This window comes from Ochotona princeps, chromosome 24, assembly GCF_030435755.1.
Source record: "Ochotona princeps isolate mOchPri1 chromosome 24, mOchPri1.hap1, whole genome shotgun sequence".
Lineage (NCBI taxonomy): Eukaryota > Metazoa > Chordata > Mammalia > Lagomorpha > Ochotonidae > Ochotona > Ochotona princeps.
Genome location: NC_080855.1, coordinates 9,998,861 through 10,022,402, shown reverse-complemented (window position 1 = coordinate 10,022,402; position 23,542 = coordinate 9,998,861). Strand labels below are relative to the sequence as shown.

The window sequence follows — 23,542 nt, the reverse complement described above, 5'->3', positions numbered from 1 at the left end:
CGCAAGTGCTTAAGGTGTCACCTGCCGTCTCCCCGGGCTGCATGCAGGAAGCTAGAGTCAGGAGCCACAGCTGGGACTGGGGCTTCTGGTGCTCCAGTATGGGACATGGGCCTCTTAGTTGTCAGGCCAAACACTCACCCTGGCTTAAGTAGTTTTGAGGGTCCTTCTGTGCACTGGCTTCTTCCAGGCGTGTGGCAGAGTTACTGGGCATCTGAGCACACCAGCTGTCCACCGGGAAACAGAGGAACTGCACAGGGGGTGGGGCTCTGTTACAGCAGAGGGACTGCCTGGAGCACACCCTGCATGACACTCACCCCTGTCCCTATCTGTCCTCAGCGGTACTGCAGCGGCTCCGAAAAATCTACCATTCATCTATCAAGCCCCTGGAGCAGTCTTACAAATACAATGAGCTGCGTCAGCATGAGATCACAGGTACAGCCCTGGGCAGGGTTGGGGTTTCATTCTCAGAGTCACTGCCCCCCACCCCTCTGACCTGCTGGTGCCCACACAGGTGTGCAGGGCTGCACCCTCCCAAGCAGCTTCAGGCCTGTGCGCTGCTCTTGTCACACAGAGTGCTCTTGCCTCAAGGGCCTGGTGTGTGTGTGTGTGTGTGTGTGTGTGTGTGTGTGTGTGTGTGTGTGTGTGAGAGAGAGAGAGAGAGAGAGAGTGAGAGAAAGAGAGAGAGAGGTTCTGACTTTAAGGCAATGACCCCAGCTTCCATCCACCTGTGCTGAAGGGCCCGCCAGGCCTACTCCCCAATGGCTGAGGTCCGTGTCACCTGATTGGCTTGGATTTCTCCTGCCTTCCTGTTACACTTCCATGCATAGCCTTGCTTGTGCCTACATTCTTTTAAAAATTGGTTTTTAAAACAATACAGGCACAATACACTTGTCACACACACAAAATTTTCTAATATTGCAGAATAGTATATGAGGATATTTCAAAAAGTTCATGGAGGATGATATTAAAAGACATTTATTTTGATGCTATTTTGTTTTTGAAATTCCTGCATAATTATCCTACAATGTACATTTTTCTTGGAATTAAAAAAAAAAGATTTATTTATCTTATTTAAAAGGCAGAGTTACAGAGAGAGAAGGAGAGACAGAGAGTCAGAGATCTTCCATCATCTGCTTCAATCCTCAGATGGCCACAACAACCCCGGCTGGACCAGGCCAAAGCCAGGAGCTTCAGGTTTCTCTTGCATGGGTGGCAGGGGTCCAGAGACTTGGTTCATCTTCTGCTGCTTTCCCAGCCACATCAGTGGGAGCTTGGATCAGAAGTGGAACAGTTGGAATTTGAACCAGCACCTGTATAGGCTGCTGATGCTGCAGGAGGCAGCTTAATTTGCGGTGCCACAATGCTGGCTCCTCCACTGAATTTTTTGAAAAGGCTAACTTATTTCAAAGGCAAAGGGAGAAAGAGGGAGGGAGGTAGTGTGGAATTTTTGAAGATCTCATATGTTGAAAAATAAAAATTCCTTTCTTGCTCTCCAAGTTCTCTATTTCTGTTCCCAGAGTCACCCACAGTTGCAGTTTCTTGCAGATTTTCCTCTGCATGTGTGAACATACAAAAATGTGTCTTCTTCTAGGAAAGATGATATCAGATTAGGCAAACGCGTGTGTGTGCACGTGAGTGTGTGCTGAGCGTGTGTGTGTGCATCTGTGCACCCACGTGTGGGTAGAGCCTGCTCCTGTTTTGAATAAATGCACCACACTCTGTGAACCAGGACTTGACTGAGAGAAAAAGGGGCATTTTAAAAAAGATTTATTTATTTTTATTGCAAAGTTAGTTATATATAGAGGAGGAGAGACAGAGAGAAATATCTTCTGTCCGTTGAATCACTCCCCAAGCAGCTATAACAGCCAGAGCTGCGCCAATCCGAAGCTAGGAGCCAGGAGCTCTTCCAGGTCTCCCACATGGGTGCAAGGTCCAAAGGCTTTGGGCTGTCCTCAACTGCTTTCCCAGGCCACAAACAGGGAGCTGGATGGGAAGTGGGGCTGCCGGGATTAGAACTGGCGCCCATATGGGATCCCGGCGCATTCAAGGTGAGGACTTTAGCCACTAGGCCCTGGCGCCAGGCCCCGGCATTTTCCATTTTTTAAAAATGACCCACTACTGTAATTTTATATCTCATACAAGTCTATTTACAGAGAAATTTTTTAAAAGGGGAATATTTGGAGTTATACGCTCTGGTAGTTGTTGCCAAATTGCCTTAGATTGTGCCGGCATGTGTTACGGTAATGGTAGACAAGTGTTTCTGCTCCCCACATCCCTGCTACTTGCTCTTCTTTGAGAGCTTACTCAGTGGTATTACCGTGGCTCTGACTGTGAGTGGTAACTGGCTACTTCTGCATGATCTCATTTATTCTCCCCATGCTGACAAGTGGGTAGGTGTATCTGCATGTGCACAGAGAGACTCCAAACAGATCAAGGAAAATGAAAGCAGGAGCGATGCACACGTACGTGAGTTTCAGAAGAAGGACAAGCTATCTCCACCCTTTACAGGTGCCTGCTAGATTAAGCTCTGATACACAGGATTGTCAGTTCATTAGTGAAGCATGACTTGCACTGAACAAGACAAGCTGGGCCAAGCATTTGAAGATGCTTTTGAGGTACTTAGGCAACATTCCCCTGGAGATTTCCAGTTCTCCCCAGATTACAAAAATTACCTGACTTTAGTCAACCACTGTCCTTATGTCAGGAAATGCCAGCTGCTGTGATATGGTGCCTGCAGAGAAGCCTCTTCATGCTTGGAGAACCATAATGAACAGAGCTGCAGACTTCTACCTGGAAGGGAATCTTCACCAATCTCAGCAGCACACAACAGAAAACCAGCTGGAACAACCTGCTCTCCTCCCACAAAAAGGAGCAAAAGGCAGGAAGAAGCTCCGACTGTTTGAATACCTTCACGAGTCCCTGTGTAATCCTGAGATGGCATCCTGTATCCAGTGGGTGAATAAAAACAAAGATATCTTCCAGTTTGTATCAAAAAGCAAAGAGAAATTTGCTGAACTCTGGGGACAAAGAAAAGGTAACGGAAGACCATGACTTACCAAAAAATGGCCATGGCACTGAGGAATTATGGAAGAACTGGGGAAATCATCAAAGTCCAGAGAAAGCTAACTTACCAACGCAGCAAAGCCGTTCTCCAAAGACTCTACTCACAGTACCTTCAACCTGATCAAGAGTACCTCAGTCTAAATGCTTGGAATGCAAATCACAGCCATACATATGTCACCTGTCATGAATTAAGTCACCCAGGCTGCTGCGTGATGTTCTCTCATTTCATGGTGTCTTTGTTGGGAAATTTCTACATGCTTCAAGATCTTTCTTGTACGGCAGGTGCAGTCGGTGCCCACAGCTACAGTTTCCACAGGTTAAGCCAGTCAGGACTAACCAACCACCTGAAAACAACAACAAAACCCGAAAAACTAGCGTCATATTGTCAAGGTATATTTAACTGGAGTCCTTTTAGTCAGTAGCAGAGGTGTTTTCTGCCTTTGTCTATACCTACAATGCCCTTGATGCACTTAAATAGTAGTGTGTTAATCTTGTGACTTACTTAACGACTATACTATTGTAAAATATGGGGGGATGGACCCAGTGCGGTAGCCTAGAGGCTAAAATCCTCTCCTTGTATGTGCCTGGGATCCCATGTGGGCACTGGTTTGTATCCCAGCAGCCCTGCTTCCCACCCAGCTCCCTGCTTGTGGCCTGGGAAGGCAGTCGAGGACGGCCCAAAGCATTGGGACCCTGCACACACACACACACACACAGGAGACCAAGAAGAGGCTTCGGGGGGCCCGGCGATGTGGCCTAGCGGCTAAAGTCCTCGCCTTGAAAGCCCCGGGATCCCACATGGGCGCCGGTTCTAATCCCGGCAGCTCCACTTCCCATCCAGCTCCCTGCTTGTGGCCTGGGAAAGCAGTTGAGGACGGCCCAAAGCTTTGGGACCCTGCACCCGTGTGGGAGACCCGGAAGAGGTTCCTGGTTCCCGGCTTCAGATCGGCACAGCACCGGCCGTTGCGGCTCACTTGGGGAGTGAATCATCGGATGGAAGATTTTCCTCTCTGTCTCTCCTCCTTTCTGTATATCCTGCTTTCCAATAATAATAATAAATCTTTAAAAAAAAAAAAAAAGAGGCTTCGGGTTCCTGGCTTCGGATCAGCTCAGCTCCAGCTATGGTGGCCACTTGGGGAGTGAATTATCGGACGGAAGATCTTTTTCTCTGTTTCTTCTTCTTTCTGTAAAATCTAACTTCCCAATAAAAATAAATAATAAAATATTTAAAAATATACATGGTTGGGAAATGGTGCAAGTGGAAAATGGGAGGGACGAAAGGCGGGGGGAGAATCCCTATACAAAGTGCTATCATGGAAAATAATAAAAATAATTTTTTAAAATTAAAAAGAAAATGAAAGCAGAAGACAAGCTTATTTTGGTGCCAGATAAGTTAGCATCTATGTTCAGTTCCTCCCTGATGTCTGTTTTTCATGAATATCTAGGAACCTCCTTCTACTTGTCTCACTTTTATAACTGAGAAGAACATGGTGCCCAGAGAAGTGCAGATTTCCACGGGATTCCACAGCTGGAATCAGGGTCGTGGCTTCCTGGTTCTCCTCCAAGGGAAACCCAGTCCTGGGGCTGCCTGTACTCTACTGTTCCTCGCAGCCAGTCCTATCCCGGCTCAGTGGTGGAGGTGCCCTCCTCTACCCCCTCTACCCCAGGGCTCTGTTCCTTCCCCAGCACCTGCCTTCTCTCCCAGCTGAGACCAAGTGGGCATGGCTCAAATGGGAAACCACTGTCCTGACAGCACCGGCAGGCCATCGACCACCCCAGGGCTTCCTGGCTCCTGGGCTGGACTTTGTGCACTTGGAGCCTGTGCTCAGCCTCCTGCCAGCGTCCAGTTCCACATCCTCGCCTGCACATGCCCACGCTGCCCCCTGCTGTAGAAAGCCGGGGTGGCAGCCACCTGGGAAGGCCATGATGGTGGTGGTTTGTCTAGGTGCTTGCAGGTCCCACATCGTCCTTCATGCCACCTGGCCTATGTAAAACCGTTTAAGAAATCTCCTGGGGAACTCCTGCTACCATCTCGGCCATCCTCTCCCTTTCTGGATGACAGCCATACAGATGGGAGAGGCTGCTGGGACCATTTCAGCCCTTTGAGGTGAAACAGATATGCTCACCAATTAAGGGTCACCAGTTTAGTCTTCTAGGATATAAAGAAAGCCCCAGTTAAGAGAACTATTGCATGAAAGTGAAGGTGCACAATAGGAGGTACACTGCGTCCTTGCCATGTCAAAGACTAGGGATTGTGGACATGTATGGGTACTGCTTGCACGTGTGTGAGTGTCTGAAGTGGCATGTCAGAAATTAGCAGCATTATCTATTACTGGCTAGGTTCAAGGCAGGTTGGGGACAGATGGGAGACTTTCACTCTATACTTTTTTATATTACTGATTTTTTAATTAAGACATTAAATACAGTAAAATGGTAAAAAATCTTTGTGTCCCACCCAGTGAGTTATAAGTGCATCTCCGCTGACCGTTTCCTGTCTGTTTCTAAGCTTTCCTTGTTGTTCTCTATCTATTCTAGTTTTGTTTGTTTGTTTGTTTTGAGGGGTTTCTGGAGCGCTCCTGATGTTTATTAAAAGAGGGGGTGGGGACCCAAAATTGGAAGCAGACAAGGACCAGAGAAAGTTCCTCTCCCCAGTCCCAAAGGAAGTTTACTGTTCTTCTGTTTCTGCGGACCACTCAGGGATCCTGGTTGTTGTTCCAATGACCTTAAATGGTTGGAAATATTATGTTGGGGCTTTTAATTGATTGGGATGATACTCTGCCGGCTCTACCTTCAGACCAGAGATGGTCTCACCAACAAACCATTGAACTTACCAGAACAATTAGATGCTGGACTTTATGCTTGGTAAATACCTCCAATGAAAGAATGTCAACTGAATTTGAATTATGGAAATGCAACAAGGTGGAGCAATCTGCCGTGGAGGGGCGGGGGGAATCCCAGTGCATAAAAAATGTATCACGTAATGCAATGTAATTAATTTAAAAAAAATGAAATGCAATAAAAATATGTTTAAAAAGATGGTAAAAAAAATTTCATGAAAAGAATAGGGCCTACACTTTCCTTCTAAAATCCGATTTATATATTTTCATTTTATGTGAAATGCAGAGCAAGAAAGAGCAATAGGAATCCTTCCACCCACTGCCACATATCTTCCCCATATGTCCATAACAGCCAGGACCAGGCTAGGCTGAAGCCAGGAGTCCTGATCCAGCCAGGAAGTTGGATCAGAGGCAGAGTGACTGGGCTTGAATCAGGCACTCAAAAATGGAGTGTCCGTGTCCTAAGCAGGACCTTAATTTGCTGCTGCACCAAATGCCAGCCCTTGGGCCTACTGTTAGGTCAGGGTGATAAAGAGGTCTGGGACTCCATTGCTCTATTGCGCAAGCTGGTCCTCAGGGCTTCAGTCCAGGGAGGACCTGAGGCTGTAAACCAGCAGTGAGACTGACCACAACCCAGGTGGAAGGCCTCCTACCCTCCCGCTGCGGCCCTGGCTTTGAAAGCACCAGACAGTTCTGCTTTTCTTTTGGAATTACTCTTGCAGGGTATTCTCTCTATATGGCCTCTGGCAGAATCTGGACACTGGCCCCTGGAACTCAAAGATTCTTAGTTGAGTGGCTTTGGACAATGGCAAAGTTGTCTCAGATTTTGGAAGCTAATTTAAAAAAAATATTTATTTTTATTGGAAAGGTAGATTTACAGAGAGGAGGAGAGACAGAAAGAAAGATCTTGCATCCACTGGTTCACTCCCCAAGTGGCTGCAATGACTGAAACTGAACCAATCAGAAGACAGGAGCCAGGAGTTTCTTCTGGGTGTCCCACACAAGTGCAGGGTCTCAAGGCCCTGGACCTTCCTCTACTGCTTTCCCAGGCCACAAGCAGGCAGCTGCAAGAGAAGTGGAGCAGCCAGGATATGAACCGGCAGCCATATGAGATGCTGGTGCATGCAAGATGAGGACTTTCAGCTACTAGGATACTGTGCTGGGCCCTAGAAGCTAATTTTTAAGAATTTTTTTTTGGGGGGGCTTGGCAGTGTGGCCTAGTGGCTAAGGTCCTCGCCTTGATCCCATATGGCTGCTGGTTCTAATCCCGGCAGCTCTACTTCCTCTCTGTCTCTCCTCCTCTCAGTATATCTGACTTTGTAATAAAAATAAAGTAAATCTTTAAAAAAAAAAAAAGAATTTAAAAAAAAAAAGAATTTTTTTTTGTTTTGTAAAAGGTTTATTTATTTTTATTGCAAAGTCAGATATATACAGAGAGCAGGAGACATACTGTCCAATGATTCACTCCCCAAGTGAATGCAATGGCTGGTGCTGCACCGATCCAAAGCCAGGAACCAGGAGCTCCTCCAGGTCTCCCACACAGGTGCAGGGTCCCAAGTCTTTGAGCTGTCCTCGACTGCTTTCCCAGGCCACAAGCAGATAGCTGGATGGGAAGTGGGGCTGCCGGGATTAGAACCGGCGCCCATATGGGATCCCGGGGCATTCAAGGCGAGGACTTCAACCACTAGGCCCTGGCGCTAGGCCCAAGAAAATATTTATTTATTTTTTAAAGGCAGAGTGACACAGGAAGAGAGGAGAGACATAAAGAGATCTTGCATCTTTGGTTCATTCCCCAAAAGGCCAGAATAGTTGGGGCTGGGCCAGGTAGAAGCCAGGAGCCAGGAACATTGCTCAATGAATTCACCTAGATCCTCCTGGTGCCAGCAGCTGTGCCACAGATGTGAGAAAGGACAAAGTAACTGCTTCTGTCATTTTTTGTGTTAATTTTTGTTTATTTACTTTCATTGTTTATTTGAAAGGCAGAGAAGGAGGTAGGGACACACAGAAAGAGAGAGAGAGAGAATGAATCATCCATCTACTGTTCATTTTCCAAATGCCTGTAACATCCAGGAGACAGCGAATGAATTGGAGTCCCCTGTTCCCCTGTTGGTGGCAGGGACCCACCCACTGGAGCTGTTACCTCCTGCTTCTCAGGGTGCAACCGGAAGGAAGTTGGGGTCATAGGTGGAGCTGGAAACAGATACAGGATACAGATCCCATGTGGCCCCTTAACTCTTGGCCTCACAAACATTCTCTTAATGGAGCAATTAGTTGCATTTAACATGTAGCAAAAGTGTGACCGAGTGCTCTACACCTGTCTGATCCACCTAACTGGATGAGGGCCGGACATGCAGGATGCTTCAGAGAGCAGTGGCCCTTCTACAGGAACAGCCCTTTGTTAGTTCACTTGTATTTCTAATTCCTGTTACTTACAGATGGGGAAATTACTTCCAAGCCTATGGTGCTATTCCTGGGACCGTGGAGTGTTGGTAAATCCACCATGATAAACTACCTCCTTGGGTTGGAAGACACACGCTACCAGCTCTATACAGGTAATGTGTGTGTGTGTGAGAGAGAGAGGGGGAGGGAGAGAAAGAGAGAGATTGTTGGTATTTGAATTTTGTAAAAGTGCTATGAAAAATGAAAATATTTATAAATGTCTTCAGTGTGGTAGTAAAAAGAAACTGGCAGTTATGCCAGTGTTCAAACTGGCATTATTTACAACAGTCAAAAAAAGTAGAAACAGCCTGAATGCCCAGCAGTGGAGGCAGATGCTCAGATGTGGGCTACCTGCATAATGAAGTGTTAGCCCTAGAAATGAAGGGCCACGGCTATCAGGGTATGTCAGGCCCACGCTGCCTTGAAGTCACTGAGCTGGGTGAAACAAGTCGGATGCAGAAAACAAGGGCTGTATTCTGCTCATGCGAGATATCTAGATGGAAAATTTATGGAGACAGAAAGTGGAACTTTGAGTGCTGGGGTGGTGGCGAGGGAAGGGTGATGGGATGGGGTGATGGTTAGGGAGCTGTATTTATTGAGGACAGAATCTCATTTCAGGAAGATGAAAAAGTTCTGAGACTGGACAGTGGTGATGGCTGTGCAACAAAGTGAGCACATTTAATCCCCCAGAACCATTGCACACTAAAAAATGGCTGAAATCTCAAATTTTGTGTGTACATGCATTTGACCACAATTAGTAATAAACTGCTTAAACAAACATATCCCCTTTGGCAAAATCTTCCCTGAGACCCCTGCTCACCCACACTGGCTGCAGTGGGTCTGTCCCTAGAGGTCACCATGTTCCCATGCTTTTCGCCTATGAGCAGGTGCCGAGCCCACCACCTCAGAGTTCACGGTCCTCATGCACGGGCCCAAGCTGAAGACCATAGAGGGCATCGTCATGGCTGCAGATAGTGCCCGCTCCTTCTCACCCCTGGAGAAGTTTGGCCAGAATTTCCTGGAGAAGCTCATCGGCATTGAGGTTCCCCACAAACTTCTGGAGCGGGTCACTTTTGTGGACACACCAGGCATCATTGAGAACCGCAAGCAGCAAGAAAGAGGTAATTTAGCCCTCATCTCTGGACAGCCTGAACTCTGCATTAGGAAACTATTTTTGATGTTGAGTAACAGGCAGGCAAGGGAGAGGAAGTATGACTGATGTCCAAGACCAGGATATGCAGCGTTTACCTGCACTGTGGTGCCCCCAGGTTTAAAGTGTCTCATTCTCCCACTTCCTACAGCTGGGTTTGACTTGGCAGTTGACCAGGCCTGCTTTTTGCCTGCAGGTGGCAGGGGAGGCCACTTTGGGTCTGCAAGGCAGGAAGTTCTGACATGGGCCATGGAGAGCTGCCAAGATCAAGGTTGTCTGTGTCCTGCGCGTGGCACGTATTGCCATATTTGACCAGGTGGCCTGGTCCTCGTGATAATCCCATTTTGGTTGTAATTGGACTCTATTTTTATTAATGACAATTACTGTTATTAATCATTATTAGCCATTATTGTTAATCATTAATCATTATTAATCATTACTGCATTATAATAGTAAGTGAAATTCATAGTATCTCCATTATGAATTGGATAATTTTAGGCATCAGTGGCGGGATGTTGTGAAAAAATAAATTCAGTGTTTTCATGACAAGTATTCTTTCTCACCTTGTAAATAAGAAGAGGAAAAGAAATTAAAAGAATTTAGATACAATGAGCTTCTGCTTTGTGACTGGCAGTTTTAGTTGGGTACTTTCCTAAATGGTTGGCATCATAGCAATATTTATTTCAATTTAGGCCCTTGATTTTGTCATTTGTTATCTAAAAAGCTAGAGTTTAGAAACATTTACTACTCAGAAAACTGGTTCTTATTCCATTTTTCACAACATGGGAACCCATTTCCTTTTTTACCTTGAAGTTTTATTTTAAGATTAATTTATTTAACATGAAAGAGTTGCAGAGAGGGAGAGATAGAGATCTTTCATTCATTGGTTCATTCCCCAGCTGGCTGCAATGGCCAGAGCTGGGTTAGGCAAAAGCCCCATCCTGGTCTCATACAGGGGCCCAAGCACTTGGGCCATCCTCTGCCACCTTCCCAGGAGCATCAGCAGCAAGCTGGATTGGAAGTACAGGAGTTGGGTCCTGAGCTGGCTGTTCCACAATGCTGCCTCTAGACTCCCAGTTTCCCACCCCCCTTTCTTTCCTCTTTTGTGTTCTTCCAACTCCCTAATTTTTGACCTTCAGTTTTGTTGCTGTTGTCCCAGATCTCTGAGTATTTATTTATTAATTTATTTATATTTTACACAGGAGGAAAATCTCCATTTTGAACAAGTATTTTGCATCTCTGGAGACTTGCAGATTAAAGCAAGGATTAGGTGTTTTTGATTAAAGGTTGGCAAGGGGCAGGAGATCAACAATTGATTCTTTAATGATGCGATTACTTTTTCCCACTCAGGGAGTGGTTTGACTCTGACAGGAGGTGTAAGGGCCTCTGAGTGAAACCTGCTCAGCTTGACTTCTCCCTTTTGTCCCCCAAAGGTTATCCCTTCAACGACGTGTGCCAGTGGTTCATCGACAGAGCCGACCTTATCTTTGTTGTCTTTGACCCCACCAAACTGGATGTGGGCCTGGAGCTGGAGACCCTCTTCCGCCAGCTGAAGGGGCGTGAATCCCAGATAAGGATCATCCTGAACAAGGCTGACAACCTCGCCACGCAGATGCTTATGCGGGTTTATGGAGCCCTCTTCTGGAGCTTGGCCCCCCTCATCAACGTCACGGAGCCCCCGAGGGTTTATGTCAGCTCCTTCTGGCCACAGGACTATAAGCCTGATACTCATCGTGAATTGTTTCTCAAAGAAGAGATCTCCCTCCTGGAAGACCTGAACCAGGTGATCGAGAACAGGTTGGAGAACAAGATTGCCTTCATCCGCCAGCATGCCATCCGGGTGCGTATTCATGCCCTCCTGGTCGACCGCTACCTGCAGACTTACAAGGACAAAATGACCTTCTTCAGCGATGGAGAACTAGTCTTTAAGGACATTGTGGAAGATCCTGATAAATTCTACATCTTCAAGACTATCCTGGCAAAGACCAATGTCAGCAAATTTGACCTTCCCAATCGCGAGGCCTATAAGGACTTCTTTGGTATCAATCCCATTTCTAGCTTCAAACTCCTCTCCCAGCAGTGCTCCTACATGGGAGGTTGCTTTCTGGAGAAGATTGAGCGGGCCATCACCCAGGAGCTGCCCAGCCTCCTGGGGAGCCTGGGGCTTGGGAAGAATCCAGGTGCTCTCAACTGTGACAAAACAGGGTGTGGCGAAACCCCCAAGAACCGCTACAAGAAGCACTAGGCTGTGGTGTAGCTGTTCTCAGTTCCTGTTGGTGAATGAGCTTGTGTCCTGTCTGAGAAGTCCTTTTTTTTTTTAACCCTTTGAGCCACACTGTGAGAGTCATTGTGCATTGGAGGTGTGGGAGTTCCTTGAGGCCAGTGATGGGGTTTTGGGGGAGTCTGGGGGGAGGTTTGGGGAGGAGAGTGGAAACTGTGAATAATAGTGTGCTTGTCTTGTTGCTCCCCTTGCTTGTCCTGGGTCCTATCTTGGAGGGACAGAGAGCAGCTAAATTCTAGTGGACATTTCTAAGTCACTGAGGGTCAAATAAGCTAAATGCAGCTGAAATTCCTTTCCCTGTAACTGGGCAGATAGTAAAGACCTGATTGATAGCCGATTCTCAGGTCTTTGTTGGCTTCCTTCCACACACCCAGCCTTCTGTTTGTTCCCAGCCCTCAGCTCCCTCCTGAGCACTGACTTTCAACAGTGGTCAGTCTTGAGGGTCTGAATCCAGCTGGGTTTTGAGTCTGTCCCCCAGGTCCTGTTCCTAGTTCCCCAAGGAGAGTTACTTGTGGCACCAAAGTGCCAAATGAGGACAAAGGTTCCAGGTTAGGGTAAGGATCTGCCTCCCCCAGGGCTTTCTCTGACTTCATTGTCTAAGCCCATTGGAGGAGTCCACTTCCTTTTGGCCCCAGCTAGAGGGCAAATGGTCAGTGGATTCAGGTAACCTTTTTCTCAGAGGTTACTGGATCGAGGGTAGCAGAAGGGCTCAGAGGGTTAAGTGGTTTGCAGTGTGTCTTTGTCTAATGCATGTCCTGGAAATCTCAGATCTCAAGGCACTGGGTTTCAGAGCAGACAGCGGAGACCCTGCTGCTGGGCCCAGGGGATGTGTCTGGGCAGCCCGCATCTCCTGACCAGAAGAGGCCATCTCTACAACTCCTCTGTGGGAATGTCCGACAGAGGCAGAGGCGTTGTTCCTTCCCAGTTTCCATGGTAACATGGCTTTTCCCTTCCTTCTCCATTCCCTGATGCACCAAAACTTAAAACTCAGAGGAATTTCCTAGGAGAGGCAGAACCAGCACCAGCCACATGGAGCTGGGGACAGCCAGGGATCCCTGTCTGCTTGGTGCACATGCCCACAAACACCACAGCAAGCCAGGCCCTTCAGACACGCACTGCGCATGCCTGTGTATGCATCATCTGAGCCTGAGGACCCCAGGTGAATCTTCTGAGTGGGCAGGGGATGGGACTGGGAGAAGCAGCAGCCTCTTGGTGGAAGGTGCATGGGGGTGGAGTCTAGGAGATGATCCACAGCTGCCTGGAGGGGCTGCTTTTGGCAATGGCCAGCTGCTCCCCTTGGGAGCAAGCTGTCCTGGGCCCTTCACCATGAGGAACTTGGCAGGACCCACCAGCACCAGGAGGTCATTCTGGACCAGAGGGAAAGTTAGAGGGAAGGCACTGCGAGAGGCAAAAAGAGCAAATTGGATTGGGCAGCATGAGTTAAGGCAGTCGGATGAGGGCCACCCAGAGCCGCGACTTAGGTATTCCTGTCCTCAGAATCATGGATGGTCTGGTGCATGCTGCAAGAGAGGCTGCCACTTCTGGCTTTGTGGGCACCCTGGAACCCCCTGGGAAACCAGAGGCTCCTAGTCTCCAGGATGCTGTTTCCTAGGAGCAAGTCAACCAGGGAAGAGAAAAAGAAAAAAAGAGCGAGTTCCAAACGGAGCAACCAAGGAGCCTGACAACCGGGGGAGCTGGAATCTGTCTTGGACTTTTCTTCTCATTAAAAAACAAACAAAAAAAGCTTTTGTCTCTTTCTCCCTCATTTGCCCCCTTAGGAGTCTGCCCCTCCCACCTTCTCCACACCAGGCAAGTTTTGTTTTTCTCTGTGCAGCCAGGGAAATAAAAATGTGGAACTGCAGGGAGCTTCATTGTAGCTGTCGGTGTCATCACTGCTTTGGGGAAAGCAGGTGGGACAAAGCTGACAAACTGGTAAGTACAGATATTGCAGGGGGTGGGGAACTGTATTGTCAGTGGCCTCCTCCAACTCCAGCCTGCCCTAATGATTCTTTCTTTGTTTTCTTGTGCTGTCTCAGTTCTCTTCCTCTTTTCGCACTCTGACTTGCTGGCCCGAGGCTTGTCAGTCAGTTGGCACAGGTAGTAGGAGTCTGATTTTGCTCTCTTCTGTGGAGGTGGGCTTTAAGTCTAGGGCTGGAAACTGGGGTGGCATGGGGAGGATTTTGACCCAGAAATAGCCCCAGGAAGGAGGATTTCAAGGAAGGGTTACACCTGGACAACAGCTAAAGCTTCCCAGTGCAGTTCTGCTCCTGTGCTCCTCTGGGAGGAAGTCTCTAGAATAAAAAGTTCCAGTTTCTCTCCAACGCCTGTGCTCTTTGGCACCCTCCAGCAGGGTGACTCTTTGTTGCTCTTCATGCTGGTGGAAGGACAGCTTTGCAGGTTTCTTGGGGACAGGCTAGGAATTTAGGAACTGCCCACCCTCTGGGTGGTTTCCTCCTGCTTGCTGCCCATCAGGGGACAGTCAAGGCCCTAAAGCCAAGGCCTGCTGTCTTATGATCTGAACCATAAAGGGCCTCTCTTCTCTGAGCTCTAGGGGCTGGCAAGGAAAGGAGAGCTCCCCTGGCCCACATCCTGGTTGGTAGTCTACAGTCCATGGTCTTCAACTGCTAAGAACCTGACCTAAGGCCGCTGCTGCTCACTCCCCTACCTCTGCTGCCCTCCCAGTATTTCTGGAAAAAATACAGAAAATTCCTCTGAAAGAGGGAAAGCAGATTAGGTCTGTTTTGAATCTAAGTATAAGAAATATAAGTTGTACTATCTCACAAGCTTTATACTAATTGAGATGATGGAGAAACAGAGAAGCAAAGTCAGCAGCCGTTCTAAACACAGTGACCCACTGCATGAAGTGTATTCACTCATGTGAGTGTGCCATCAGTCACATAGATAAAAGGGGTGCGAAAACATGTATATGAAGTCTGTGCGTGAGGAAACCTGCAGGCATTTTTGTGGCCAAATGATACCCAAGCCTGTTAGTGCAGTGGCTGCTAACACTCAGGAACTGTCAACTCTATGCTATCTGGTTAAGTGGGTTTTGGTGGGAGTGAAGGTGTCTGTTTTATTGTATTGTGGAGGGATCTGGGGGCATGGGTGTGTTGGGGCTGTGATGGAATCATTGTATCAGTGTGAGAATGTGGATTATACAGGATGGGATTTTGTGCACAGAGAGATGTATGTGTCGCATGCACCTGGTCAGCCAAAACAGAGGGAGACCCAGGAGATGGTAGACTCCGGAGGACATTTCCCTAGCCCTGGGCACTGCAGGGGTCTCCCACCTCAGGAAAGCCATGGACAGCTCATCGTACTGGCAACGTTTCATGCTCATTCCACGTTTGTGATGTTAACTCAAGCTTCTCCCAATCCAGAGACACCTTAGGTTTTGTTATTAAAACTTTTTTTTTTTTAAAGGTGAAGTTACATAGAGGGGGAGACAGAAGTCTTTCCCACATGGCTGCAACCACATGGCTGCAACCACTGAGGCTGGTCCAGGCCAAGGTCAGCAATCCAGGAACTCCATCCTGGTGTCCCACATGGGTGGCAGGGGCCCAAGTACTTGGGCCATCATCTGCTGCCTCCCCGGTGCATTAGAAGTGGCATCAGAAGTAGAAGAGCGTGACTTAGAGAGGCATTCTGATGTGGGATGCTGACATCACAAGTGGCTCAGCACATTGAACCACATGATTCATATCTTACGGAGGGACACTGACAGAAGAGTTGAGATAATAGGTGTCAATGGGAGGGTCTGAATTCTGTGCGATGCATGGCTCCCCCTACAGGCCATGCTGTGCTACTTGACAAGGTCATGTGAGGTGACACTAATTTTCAGATATTCCCTCCTTTCACAAAGTGGAACAGATTCAGAATTGCTTGGTTTTTAAAAGTGATCAGTCAACACCTCAAAGCTTGTTATTAACAAAATTGTAAGCATTTGAGAGTAATTTTTACTGGAACATTGAGGATTGTTTTCTAGCAAAAATACTTAAATGAAAAAATACTCCATTTCACGTTTGTTCCTTACCATGATCTTGTCAAACAGATGGGACAGCTAGTTAATATCCCTAGATACAAATCAGATACCACATCTCCAGAAACATCTGCGGAGTTCTGCCTAAAGTGACTCTAAAAAGTGACAAAGCAACATTTTAAAAATCTCAATATTATTTCTATTTCTATCACATTGTGTTCATCTGTGCACAACTAAGTGATAGTTAATATGTTTTTCTGACACACTAAAAGAAGTGGTTATGTATTTGTAAGATTACAAAAGTATTTGTTGGTTGTATTTCCATTTTCCTCAAAATTTTCTAGTTTTCTCCACTAAAATTTTGAAAGATTTGGAAATCTTGCATATTAAAGTATGACCTTTACCCTGTAGAAGTAGCCAATTGAGGAGGGATACAAGCCACAGAAGTGGAATGAAAAGGCAAGTCCACCTGGATGAAGTAACTCCACTTTCCAAATCAAAATTCAGGGTACTTGGTCTGAAAATTTCGTTTCTCAATTGCAAATTGAGAATGTATCTGAACAGTCTGATGAATGCATAGAAACTATTAAATCTATTTTAACCCACAGCTACCCTTGAGGCAAATTGGTTCCCATACCATCAGGACTCTTCTGAGAATTGAGCCATACAAGGTGTCCCGAGCTTCGGGAGGTAGTGGAATTCCAGCGGCACTTGGAGACAGGTTTGCCAAATCAGGTGAGCAGGATGAATTTAGGGGAAGAACAAGAACCCCAACTCAGAGAGGAAAGCCTCAGCCAGACACAGTGATGGGGTTTGGGGTGGGTGGGTAAGAGTGGTCAAGGGAGATGAGGTAGGTTAGGGGAAACTGGGACTTCAATTGAAGACCTGGGGAGTGTGGGCTGGAGGCCCTACAAGTTTCTGAGCAGTGAGGGCAATAAAGACGCAGAAGATGCAGCCAGTGGCTGCACAGGGCTTGGTACCCAGGGGGCCATTGCTTTCAGGGCCTGCTGAGAGGGGGGACATTGGGGAGAGAAGCCCATGTCATCAGTCTGGCCCTGCTTGGGATCCGCTGGTGGGCCCTGGACCCCCAACCTAGACCCCAGCGACTTAATCTGCGTCTCCTCTCTGGACCCACATGCAGCCAGTTTTAACGGGATGACAAGGCTGGCAGAGAGGGCAATAGAGAGACGCGGTGCTCCCCCATGGCGGCGCTCCCGCCCTCGCGGCAGCTCCTCCCACGCACGCGGGTCGCCGCGCCCTCGGTCCCGCCCTTTCCCGGGCCACAAGTTCGGGCGCATTCCCGCGCTAGGGTCCGCGCAGGCGCAGACGGAGAAGCGGGGCCACGGCGCTTCCTGAAAGCTGAGCTGGGAACGTTTGTCTAAGCATACTTGGAGACGGCGGTGACTGCGCGTTGCCTGCTGAACGGGGTCAGGGTCGAGCGCCGCTCCCTCCTCGTTCCCTGCCTTAGCCTTGGGTCCCCGGCCGGACCGGGCGCGAGCTCTGTCTGCGCGGGCTCCGGCTCTGTTCTCTCAAACCGAGGCGCCGCTCTTGATGGGGTGCAGCCTCGTCACACCGGCTCTTCACACCGGCTGTCTCCTCACGCCGGCTGGCTCTTCACACTAGCTGCCACCTTCAATCGGTAAACTACGGCCTCCTCAGTTCTTCACCCGGGGCTAGGCGTTGTCCCAGGGACGAGGGTGCGCCCTGAAGGCCGACACTGTGCGGCCACCACACGCTGAGACTCGGCCGTGTGGACTTCGAACAGGAAATCTGGAAGTCATTGAGTTGGCACTGGCAAAGGTTTTGGACTTGTTCAGAGAAATGTGTTGTGGAGAGGACACCAAATTGGTGCTTGCTATTGTTAAAGTGAGGCTTTCACCCGAGGCCAGTCCCCAGGTAAAACAGGATATGAGAATTTTTACCCATTGGAAACTGGAGATTGGCATCCAGGCCATCCCGTTTGAGCAGCAGCCCCAGCCCTCTGCTTGCCTTGGGAGGTGGGGGGGGGGGGGGAAGGGGAGGGGAAACACCTCTAAGTGTGTGGATGCAGGTGACATTTGATCCCAGTGGCTCTGGGCTTCCTGAGGTGCCCTGATTCACTCATTTCAGGAGCTGGGAAAGCAGATATAATCCTCACATTCATCAGGTCATTAACTTCTATCTAGTGACAGGCATCTCAGTCCAGAGATCTCTGACAGGATGTTGGTTTAGGTGGCTCTGCCCAAGGCAACATCCCTTCCCTGCTAGAATTATCAATGTCAGTATAACTGAAGTTTTGCTTGACCCCTGTGTAAGCTAGATGCCAAGGAGGGGCCTCAAGCTTGAGTGGTCAGTTGATTACTGGAATGGAAAGGGATGATTTCCAAGGTTTTCTTGGCCATTTCTTTGGAGTGGAGATCATTTAGGCATCTGGAATCCTGAAAGGAAAAGAAAGGTTCTAGGTAAGAATGAGCAGATGCTGCTTAGCTGGCTAAGCTGCCCATCCTTGCCCTTGTTACTGGGGAGCTTTATTCCCTTTTGTTCTTCACGTTCCTGGGTTTCATTTGGCAGAACCCCAAGAAATGGCAGGAAATTATAGCATGAAAGAACCATAGAGTTGAACCTACCACAGGTGCAGAACCTAATGCTTAGAAAAAGAAAGAGGCTAGTTTGCAGTTACCCAGTGAGTTGGTAGCAGAGATGAGACCTGCATGCAGGCCCCCTGCTTCCCAGACCTGGTTTCCACTGCCTACATCATGAATATTAGAGTGTAGCAGAAAACAGCCTATTTAAATTGGGCAATTCCAAGCAGGCTACAGGAGAATAACTATGGGTAGTAGAATATTCTACAGGTATCAGTATTAGGACATTATTTATTTATTTATTTATTTTTAAGATTTATTTTATTTTTATTACAAAGTCAGATGTACTGAGAGGAGGAGAGATAGAGAGGAAGTGGAGCTGCCGGGATTAGAACCAGCAGCCATATGGGATCAAGGCGAGGACCTTAGCCACTAGGCCACGCCGCCGAGCCCCAGTATTAGGACCTTAGTAGTATTAGGACTACTAGTAGTGTTAGGACGGTGTACACCTGGGACTTTGGGCCACAGGGCTCAGGAAGGAGGAATAAAAGCCATGTTCCTGTTGTCGCCGCCTTCTCTCTGCCATGGCTTCCCATGGCTCAAACCTAAGGGAAAGGGGCATGGGAGCATTTAATTTTTTTTTATTGGAATTTACTTGAAAGAGACGCAGAGATCTGCCATCTGCTAATTCACTCCCCAAATTTCTGCAATAACCAGTGGACCAGGTTGAAGTCAGGAACCTGGAAATTCAATCCTGCTGTCCTCTATAGGTGGCAGGGACCCAAGATATTGGATGTCTTGTGGTTTTTAATTTTTTACTTAGTTAAAAAGAGACTTGATGAGTCAGTTTGAAAGTATATCACAGGATGGAACAGGATGAAGGATATATCTGAAGGAACAAGTGAAAGGTATCCAGCATAAGGTATAATCTTATAATAATTTATATTTTAAAATGAGAACCAGGGAAAGCTTCATGTCCTGCTTCACTCCCTAGATGCCTGCGTTGATGAGGTTGAGGAGTGGTGAACCCAAGAGAGAGGAACTTAAAGCAGATTTCCCCTGTGGATGGTGGGGAATCCATTTGAGCCATGCTTCCTGCTTCCTAGGTTGCTTGTTAGCAGACAACTGGAGCTGGGAGCTGGAGCCAGAATAGGAACATCCCAGGGTTCTGATGTGGGATGTGGGTGTGTTAACCACTAGGCTATATGGCTGCCCCGTAATTTACATTCCTTGAGCATTTTATGCTAGGCATGTGTATCATCCCCTTATGTCTTCCCATGAACTCGGTTTTCTCCTTTTGGCAGATAAAGTGACTAGTGAAACAAATTGAGAAATGGAGGAATAAGCAACTCAGTTGACAGCTGCCTCTCTAGAAACCCATCTTTTTATTTGTTTTTGTTCTTGTTCTTTTAAAGATCCTTTTTTTCTTTTAAGGTTTATTTTTTTATTTGAAAGGCAGAATTATGGGGCTAAGGGGAGAGGAGAGAGAAAGAGAGATTTTCCATCCACTGGTTCACTTTGCTAGTTGCCACAGCAGCTAGGGTTGTGTCAGGCTGAAGCCAGGAGCATGGCTTCCTCTGGTCTTCCACGTCGATACAGGGGCCCAAGCACTTGGGACATCTTCTGCTGCTTTCCCAGCAGCACTAGTAAGGAGCTGGTTGAGAAATGAAGCAGTTGGAGCTTGAACTGGTGCCAATAGGGGATGTTGGTGTTGCATGTTAACAGAAGCCTGTGTTGTATGAGTAGTTATTTGAATGTTTTTGAAATGAATTAATTAGTAGCAAAAATAGTTATAAGGTAAATCTCACTGAAGAGCCCTACCTGTGCCTAGGACTGGAGGGTCAACTCTCGCGACTGGAGGTTCTCAGTAGAGCTGAGAGGATTCCTGTGGTTATCTCCTGGTTTGGAATAGGTCAGCTTTTTTAGGTTACAATAGCAGGTATAGAAGACTGAAAAGAAAATCTTGGGCTTCTGCTTGCCTTTCCTAGCAGAGGATACCTTTTGGAATTAAAACATTTTGTCTTCACCATATTACCCACCTTAGCCATCTTTACTCACTCCTGATTCCTGATACCCCCACAAGCTGGGCAGGAGCCCAGGATTCTCTCTTCGCTGTTCAACTCCTACTCATCACTCTACCCACCAGTTTAGTTCTGTTAATTGCATTTCTCATTCTCCTAGGAACACAGCGTTCTTCAGAAGCAACCAATGACCGGTTTGATAGGGAGAGATTTGCCAGCATCCCTAAAATGACCTGCTGTGGAGCAGAAGCCCAAGCTTAAAAGCATCGGACCATCTCTGCCTCTTCTTCTTCCACCTTCTTTTCCCTTCAGAATACTTTATCATTGGCCTCTTCTCTCCTGTAGGGTCCCATAATGTCTTTGGATTGTTCATAATCCAAGTATCTCAGGTGTGTACAAGGAATGTGATATGAGTACACACACTGCGCACCTGACCCCGTGCCAGGTACTTCATGGTCATTAGCCTACTGATGCTGTGGCAGTTTGTTACATAGAGAATATTAGATAGGATTCTTGCAGATGAGAGAACTAAGATGTTGGCTAAGTAATTTATCAAATATTGCACAAATGTTTTTTTAAAGATTTATTATTTTTGTTGCAAAGTCAGATATACAGAGAGGAGGAGAGACAGAGAGGAAGATCTTCCATCCGTTGATTCACTCCCCAAGTGACTGCAACGGCCGGTGCTGCGCCAATCCGAAGCCAGGAGCCCAGATCCTCTTCCGGGTCTCCCATGTGGGTGCAGGGTCCCAAGGCTTTGGGCCATCCTTGACTGCTTTCCCAGGCCACAAGCAGGGAGCTGGATGGGAAGTGGAGCTGCCGGGATTAGAACTGGTGCCCATATGGGATCCCGGTGCGTTCAAGGCAAGGACTTTGACAGCTAGGCCACGGCCAAGGCGCTGGGCCCAAATATTGCAAAAGTATTAATGGTGAAGGTGGCATTTGAACTCTGGTCCAATTCTGATTGCAATGTGCTTCTTAGCCTGAATTGTGTTGCTACAATATTTGGATTTGTTTTGTGCTGTTTATTTAGAGCTTTTTCCTTGTGCTGTTGCCTGTGTCCTTGAGTCTTGGGATGTGCAATGTATTGTGTTTTTTTGTTTTTAAGGTTTATTTATTTGAAAGGCAGGGTTACAGAGAACGGGGAGAGTGAGAGAGACCTTTCATCTGCTGATTTATTACCCAAATGGGTGCATTGAACTGGGCCAGGAAGAAGCCAGGAGCCTAGAACACCGTCTTGGCCTTCCACATTGGTGTCAGCCCAGGCACTTGGGCCATCCTTTGTTGCTTTTCCCATTTATATATAAGCAGGGAACTGAATCAAAAATGGAGCTGCTGGCACTTTAGGCAGAGCTCATGTGGGATGCTGGTGTTGTGAGGGCCTTACCTGCTGCATCACATGCCAGCCACATGTGTGATGTATTGTTTCAGCTCACACTCATGGATTTAATGTGGATTTGCCTGCTTTTGGTTCCATCTGTAGATATGTATCCTCCTCTATTCCTGGGCTACTGATGTCTCCTCCATTTACTGAACATTTCACCTGTTCATGAATGGCAACACCTAACTCATTTTCTAAAGCCCAGCTTAGATGCCACCTCCTTACAGTGTTCCTCCAGTCTCACTGACCTGCAGATTCCCAAGTTCACTTCAGTGAGCTTTTTCTAGAAGGTGTTATTATTTAAAAAAACAAACAAACATCTATTTGAAAGGCAGAGGGCCCAGCGCGGTGGCCTAGCTGTCAAAGTCCTCACCTTGCACAAACCGAGACGCAATATGGGTACCGGTTCTAATCCTGGCTGCTCCACTTCCCATCCAGCTCCCTGCTTGTGGCATGGGAAAGCAGTCGAGGATGGCCCAAAGCCTTGGGACCCTGCACCCACGTGGAAGACTCTAAAGAAGCTCCTGGCTCCTGGCTTCAGATCAGCTCTGCTCCAGCTGTTGTGTTCGCTTGGGGAGTGAATTAATGGACAGATCTTTCTCTCCGTCTCTCCTCCTTTCTGTATATATCTGACTTTCCAATAAAAACAAAATAAATCTTAAAAAACAAAAAAGAAAGGCAGACTGATAGGGGTAAGGAGATCTTCTTTCTACTAGTTCACTCCCCCAAAGCTGCAATGGCTGCAGCTGATCCAGACTGAAGCCAGGAGCCCAGAACTCCATCTGGGTCTTCCACATGGGCAGTGGGGCCCACGCACTTGGACCATCTTCTTCTGTTTTGCCAGGCTCATTGACAGGGAGCTGCCTCAGAGCAGCCAGGCAGAACTTGAACTAACACTCTGATGTGGGATTCTAGCATGGCAAGTAGTGGCTTAACTTGTGCCACAATGTACACCCTTAATACAATATTCTTTTAAAAATATATTTATTTATTTATTTATTTTTATTGGAAAGTCAGATTCATAGACAGAAGGAGACACAGAGAGGAAAGATCTTCTGTCTGCTGGTTCACTCCTCAAGTGGCCGCAATTGCTGGTGCTAAGCTAATCTGAAGCCAGGAGCCAAGAGTTTCTTCTGGGTGTCCATGTGGGTGCAGGGTCCCCAGGCTTTGGGCCATGCTTGACTGCTTTCCCAGGCCACAAGCAGATAGTTGGATGGGAAATGGAGCAACTGGGGTCCTGGAATGGACCCCGTGGAATCCTGGTGGATGGATGTAAGGCAAGGACTTTAGCCATTAGGCTATTGCACCAGACCCTAATACAATATTCTTTACATTGCAGTAATTTGAGTATGTAAGCTGTTTTTTTTGTTGGGGGGTGGGGTTGCAATGTGTTAGTATTTGGATCTAATTCCTAACAAAAGACCTGTGTATAGTAAGCTACTAGTGGATGAAAATGTCAGGGAAGCCCTTAACAGTGATAAGTGATAGATTTTTCCCTAAGCTTTGTTGGTTTTACTGAGGATAAGATTGAACTGTAAGGTCAGTGTCTGGATTGAGTCTACAGTACTGGTGGGACCCTCAGAAATTTGTTGTTTCTGTGTGTGTGTGTGTGACTGTGTGATTGTTTTGTGTTTTTGAGAGCACTGAATTTGGGAAAATGAAGAGCTGTCAATGATGGCAAACAGGTAGAAATGCTGCTTAGGTAGAAGGTCCCTAGGGAGGCCCCACACATCTGAGGTGGAGGTGGGCAACTAAGTAGTGACCCTTGACCTTTATCAGGTACTGCAGCTTTTCTCAAGCCATTCTCTGTGGTCTCTGAGTCCCTTCATG

At 47.4% G+C, this 23,542-nt stretch overlaps 2 protein-coding genes and 1 pseudogene across 5 annotated transcripts in view; all 3 read left to right on the top strand.

Moving 5' to 3' along the window:
- The window catches only part of SRL (sarcalumenin), a 50,610-nt gene extending 36,976 nt beyond the window's left edge, over positions 1-13,634 (top strand). For 2 of the 3 annotated variants that reach the window (XM_058680991.1, XM_058680990.1), the window contains exons 3-6: positions 337-432; positions 8,336-8,452; positions 9,227-9,460; positions 10,923-13,625. In XM_058680991.1, coding sequence (XP_058536974.1) covers positions 337-432; positions 8,336-8,452; positions 9,227-9,460; positions 10,923-11,734 — 1,259 coding nt within the window. In that variant the 3' untranslated portion in view covers positions 11,735-13,625. Of the gene's footprint in view, positions 1-336; positions 433-8,335; positions 8,453-9,226; positions 9,461-10,922 lie in introns of all 3 variants that reach the window. The other variant, XM_058680989.1, reaches the window with a different exon arrangement.
- On the top strand, positions 2,544-3,384 carry LOC101517734 (transcription factor Spi-C-like; annotated as a pseudogene).
- A 3,758-nt stretch (positions 13,635-17,392) lies between the features above and the next one.
- Positions 17,393-23,542, top strand: part of ADCY9 (adenylate cyclase 9) — a 165,865-nt gene continuing 159,715 nt past the window's right edge. For both annotated transcript variants that reach the window (XM_004586704.2, XM_058680987.1), the window contains exon 1: positions 17,393-17,645. The gene's annotated coding sequence lies outside the window, so the exon portion shown is untranslated. The remainder of the gene's footprint in view (positions 17,646-23,542) is intronic.